The sequence below is a fragment of the Nanorana parkeri genome, unplaced genomic scaffold, assembly GCF_000935625.1.
Source record: "Nanorana parkeri isolate BGI_ZX_2015 unplaced genomic scaffold, ASM93562v1 scaffold5115, whole genome shotgun sequence".
In the NCBI taxonomy this organism is placed as follows: Eukaryota; Metazoa; Chordata; class Amphibia; order Anura; family Dicroglossidae; genus Nanorana; species Nanorana parkeri.
In genome coordinates this window covers 3,637-9,292 of record NW_017311375.1, presented here as the reverse complement: position 1 = coordinate 9,292, position 5,656 = coordinate 3,637, and the positions used below count along the sequence as shown (strand labels likewise).

Sequence of the window (5,656 nt, the reverse complement as noted above, 5' to 3'; positions counted from 1 at the left end):
TTTGAATAATTATTTGAAACCCTGCAGATTGGTATATGTGTTCTATACTGAAAAAAGGCTACTCCATTTCCCCGTTTTTTGTTGTAAGATCTCATCATCCCCCACCATGATCAGGTAGGTGGGACTCGGTGTATAGAACACAGAAGTGATAGTGAACTTTGTGAGACAACATTCTTCTATGTAGTCTGTTGGTTTAATATTTATATCTGAAATGTAGCCTCCCACCCATTCCACCCTCTCCATTTCAGCTTCCCCTTGCTCCACCCTCCACTTTTATTATTTTTTTAAAATGTATAAACAAAATTTTCTTCCATGGGTCTTGGGTCCAGCCATGTGACATCATAGATAGGCTCCGTCCTTGTGATTTCCAAAGGGCACATGCTGAAATATGTGGTGCTGTTCTTTGCTTCTGTGAGTCCATGCTGGGGTGATGAAGCGCCCTCAAGGTGAGGGTCCTTGGCTCCCGGGCTCAGAGGAAATAGGAAGGAGACCTGCCCTCAAATGGGCAGAGCAGGAGACCTGATATTTCTCTGCTGTAGGTCACTTACACGTACAGGTCTTGTCCCTCCCCCAGTCTTTGACTGGACAGTAAAATGAGAAGCAGCAGACTGTTTCTCTCTCTCCCAGTCTAAGCTTTGCTGTACAGGGACTGCAGGAACCTGACACCAGGTCACATTCAGGTACTAACAATGTTTGCATTAAAAAACATATACAGAGCCGCATTCATTTGTGTCTTTTCTATCTCCCCGGAGTTCAGCTTTATGAGATGTTTTCTATTATTTTGGGGTTTAGGGTGAAGAACGGATCAATATAAAAGCTGAGGTTAAAGAGGAGGAAGTGGAGACGTATGTGGGGGGTGACCGGCCGTCCACGCAGGAGGTCGGGATGATGATGAAAAGTGATCAGGATGACATTTCTCTACCGATCAACACAAGTAAGTAACAGACACTATGGAGGGAACAGGTCACAGTTCTATGTCACTTCTGAGTAGAAGGTGCGACGTTTAAGGGATCGTGTTGGAGAATTATCAGATCTTTACATCATCAGATAAGATGAGACTGAATTATAAATGGCAGACCATCAAAGTTGTGAAGAAGATTCCCCAGAAGAAGTCATCTCCCCTATTGTAGGATGAAGGGGTCGTCATCTCCTGATTAGTGTTAGGACGGTTGGGGGTCATTTACAGCAAATAAACTCTCATCAAATGTTCTACATACACATGTTGGGTCCATTGTCATGGAGGAATGATGGTTTACATCCAAAAACATTGGACTGAAAAATCTGTAAGAAGAACTATGGGCAAATGACAAACTAACCCTTGTAGTGGAGTTACCCCCGTGCTGCAAGGGTTAAGTGTTCAATTTGGTCTGAGGTCTATAATAAAATAGTCACCCAGTCCTTGATCCTGTGACAGTGACCAATGAGCTCTCTCCCCCTCTGCTCTGGCTGTGAGATCTCCAGCATCCTGTGAGACTATCACACTGGATCCATAAACTCATCTTACATCCTTTTCCCATCAGGCATCTGTCTCCTAGGTATGCGAGGTGATCACCTTTAGTTCAGGCGGAGGTTCAGGGGTTTATAACAGCAACGTCCAATGCCACTTTGGAGGAAGGTTCCTACAGGCATCAGTGAGATTCCGTCACACAGTGATATCTGAGGGTTATCTTTTGGGTTTTTCTTTTTCCTCCTCATTTTAAGGGACTACTTTTTGATTGAGGTCAGACGCTGTGTCCCCCAAACAACAATGGGGAGAAAAATTGACTTTTTGACTCCTTGTTTAATCCTTTACTCCAGTAGTTCCAGGGGAGGAGGCGGAGTACACAATATGAAGGTCCATCTCCATCCCTCAATATAACGTCATGTGACCAACAAATGAGGAGGAGATACTGTACACCATATGAAGGTCCATCTCCATTCCCCAATATAACGTCATGTGACCAACAAATGAGGAGATACTGTACACCATATGAAGGTCCATCTCTCTTCTTCTCCATAGCCGTGATTAATTCACAGAACTATTTTGCCCAGTGTGTCAGAGTTGTTTTGGGTGTTTTATCCTTTAACTCATTTGTTTTTACATGTCGTGTTACGTTGTACCCAATTCCATGCCAGAGCTCTGTGATGACTTCTAGACCAACATACATGACTCTGATTACTGACGTGTGTAATAATTTCTCTCCGGCAGATGGATGTGATGTCAGGAATACCTCGGAGAGACATCTTATATTGTCTGGTGGTTGTAAGTCAGAAGATAATGTCATCACACAGGATTCTCCAGGAGTGAATCCAAACACACAGAATATACATCACAGACCTCACTGCTCGGAGACATCAATGGATCCCTCTGATCAGGGTGAATCTTCTGATCATTCACATATTATGACTGGAAATATCCGTCTAAGATCTCACACTGCAAGAGATCCATCTAATCCCAAGGAACCTTCCTCACCCCATGAAGGAGATCACAGAGGTGAAAATCTTTTCTCACATGCAGTGTGTGGGAAATCTTTAATTGAAAACAAGAACCTTCATAGACACCAAAGTATGAACATGGATGAGCGACCCTATTCATGTCCAAAGTGTGGAAAATGTTTCATTCGCAAAGGACACCTTGTTATACACCAGAGAATTCACACAGGTGAACGTCCTTATTCATGTTTAGAGTGCGGGAAATCATTCATTCAAAAAGGAGACCTTGTTCTACACCAGAGAATTCACACAGGTGAACGTCCTTATTCATGTTTAGAGTGCGGGAAATCATTCATTCAAAAAGGAGACCTTGTTCTACACCAGAGAATTCACACAGGTGAACGTCCTTTTTCTTGTTCAGAGTGCAGGAAATCATTCAGTTATAAATATCAACTTGTTAAACACCAGAAAATTCACACAGGTGTGCAACCTTATTTATGTTTAGTGTGCGGGAAATCATTCTCTCATAAAGGAGCCCTTGTTAAACACCAGAGAATTCACACTGGTGAGCGTCCTTATTCATGTTCAGAGTGCGGGAAATCATTCACTGAAAAAGGAGAACTTGTTACACACCAGAGAATTCACACTGGTGAGCATCCTTATTCATGTTCAGAGTGCGGGAAATATTTCACTCGGAAAGCAACCCTTGTTATACACCAGAGAATTCATACTGGTGAGCATCCTTATTCATGTTCAGAGTGCGGTAAATCATTCACTGAGAAAACATACCTTGTTATACATCAGAGAATTCACACTGATGAGCGTCCTCATTCGTGTTCAGAGTGCGGGAAATATTTCACTAAGAAAGGAGACCTTGTTATACACCAGAGAATTCACACTGGTGAGTGTCCTTATTCATGTTCAGAGTGCGGGAAATGTTTCACTCGGAAAGCAACCCTTGTTATGCACCAGAGAATTCACACTGGTGAGCGTCCTTATTCATGTTCAGAGTGCGGGAAATCGTTCTCTCATAAAGGAGCCCTTGTTAAACACCAGAGAATTCACACTGGTGAGCGTCCTTATTCATGTTCAGAGTGCGGGAAATCATTCACTGAGAAAAGATACCTTGTTATACACCAGATAATTCACACTGATGAGCGTCCTCAATCATGTTCAGAGTGCGGGAAATCATTCACTGAGAAAAGATACCTTGTTATACACCAGAGAATTCACACTGGTGAGCGTCCTTATTCATGTTCAGAGTGCGGGAAATCTTTCACTCGGAAACAAACCCTTGTTAACCACCATAAAATTCACACAGGTGAGCGTCCTTATTCATGTTCAGAGTGCGGGAAATCTTTCACTGAGAAAAAACACCTTGTTAGACACCATAAAATTCACACAGGTGAGCGTTCTTATTCATGTTCAGAGTGCGGGAAATCTTTCACTGAGAAAGGAGTCCTTGTTAAACACCAGAGAATTCACACTGGTGAGCGTCCTTATTCATGTTCAGAGTGCGGGAAATCATTCACTCAGAAAAAATACCTTGTTATACACCAGAGAATTCACACGGGTGAGCGTCCTTATTCATGTTCAGAGTGCGGGAAATCTTTCACTCAGAAAAGATACCTTGTTATACACCAGAGAATTCACACACATGAGCGTTCTTATTCATGTTGAGACTACAGCAAATCTTTCACAGAGAAACATACTGAGGAGTGTCCTCACTGAGTGCGGGAAAAGAAGTCTAAATAGACAGCGCCAGCTGGTTCTTATGACAAATGTACGATGGCTTTTCACAGGTGGAACTGTTTAGTGCATAGAACAATTGTAAGATAGTCCATAGAACAACTGTAGGGTATAAAAGAAAAAGGGTGGTCATCAGGAAGAAGGATTCTCCTTACCTCGATGGTAATCATTTTAAAGATGGATCCAGAGAGACTGAGCGGAGGAGCTATATGATGGGGGGAGGGGAATAGTCCGGGGGGAAGTGGTTGAAAATAAAATGGGAAAAGCTGTTCTGACCTGATTGGACGTTGGGGTCGGCTGCCCCGAAGGAAAATTGTAGAAATGTCACCATCACACCAATCCTTTGAAGATAGCAAAAGATTCATTTATTGCTATCTTAAAAGGATTGGTGTGCTGGTGACATTTCTACAATTTTGCTGACATTCGCGGCGCCTTCCGCGGTCACTGCGAGCACCCCCCACTACAAGGGACATATCGGTAAGGAGTGCGACAAGGATAGTACTTATTAGCTGCCCGGGAGGAACAACATGGGTAGGAACCGCAAAGGGCTGAGGGGCGTTCTTTCTGGAAAATCGATGGAGGAAGCAGGTTGCCCCTCCCTCCCTGAATTGCGTGGTTCTGCTGGTTGCAGGGTTCTTTTTCTGTCCCGGCAGCTTGGCTGGTTAGGGGGTCTTTGGGGGGGTCTAAAAAAATTCAGAGACAATTACACAAATGGGGGGCCATTGGCTAGTATAGGTGCTTCCTCCCGCTGGAGTAAGGATTTGTAGGGGGCAGGGTCTGGCCTCTTGGAACGTGGGAGTAGTAATTGTCCTCGAGCTGGTTGGGGTGCGGCTGGGGGCATGGGAGCAGTTTTTTAGGAGAGGCCTTATTTGGGCTGTTGGGCACCCAAAGACCCCCTTCTCAGGTCAACAGTCGTTTAGAGTATTTATTTTGTATATTTTTTGGTTTATTACTTTTGGTTTTTGTTAAAGTTGGTTTGTTTAATAAAAGGGCTGCTGTGGTCATTAAAATCCATTTCGCGCAGTCTGTGTGTTTATTGGGGTTGTAACAGAGGGACGAAATCGACGAATCCATCAGTCAAGCATTGTCATAATGTCATTGTCATGTGTCACATGCATTGTGATGGGTCTTTAAATATTGTATGTGTTTCATCTGTTCCCGGTGTTCCTCTCCTCCGCTCCCCATAGCTCAGTGTTCCTCTGTATAGATAGCTCCTCCCTTCCTCATTCTGGTCCAGTTTACATCTCAGCCACGTGTCATTTCGTTGAGTGGATCACATTATGATCTTCTGACCTCTCCGATGTTCACTGTTGTAAGATCCTCACAGTTTTGGTTTATACTTCTCAGAGATCTTCAAGGTGTCTTCTGGATGGAGTCACTGTCTGCCAACGCAGCTAAGATTGTTGGTTGTCGCTATCTTGCCACAACTGTAAGTTATAGAGATCACACTTTCAATGCTTAGATTGGAGAGGCAGAACAGTCTAGTAACTTGACA

General features: G+C 43.6%; 1 protein-coding gene across 1 annotated transcript; it reads left to right on the top strand.

Annotated features, from left to right (window-relative positions):
- Positions 1-2,553: 2,553 nt before the first annotated feature.
- On the top strand, positions 2,554-4,092 carry LOC108804091 (zinc finger protein 585A-like). Its single transcript, XM_018575851.1, has 2 exons — positions 2,554-2,809; positions 2,894-4,092. Exons 1-2 carry the CDS (start codon positions 2,554-2,556, stop codon positions 4,090-4,092), a joined length of 1,455 nt encoding a protein of 484 aa, XP_018431353.1.
- The last annotated feature ends 1,564 nt before the right edge of the window (positions 4,093-5,656 follow it).

What these genes read in the sequence shown, in the direction of transcription:
- LOC108804091 (XM_018575851.1), top strand. Translation starts at nt 2,554, where the DNA reads ATGGATGAGCGACCCTATTCATGTCCAAAGTGTGGAAAATGTTTCATT. An exon ending in ACACCAGAGAATTCACACAG is followed by an intron (nt 2,810 to 2,893) that starts GTGAACGTCCTT and finishes AAATTCACACAG; the next exon opens with GTGTGCAACCTTATTTATGT.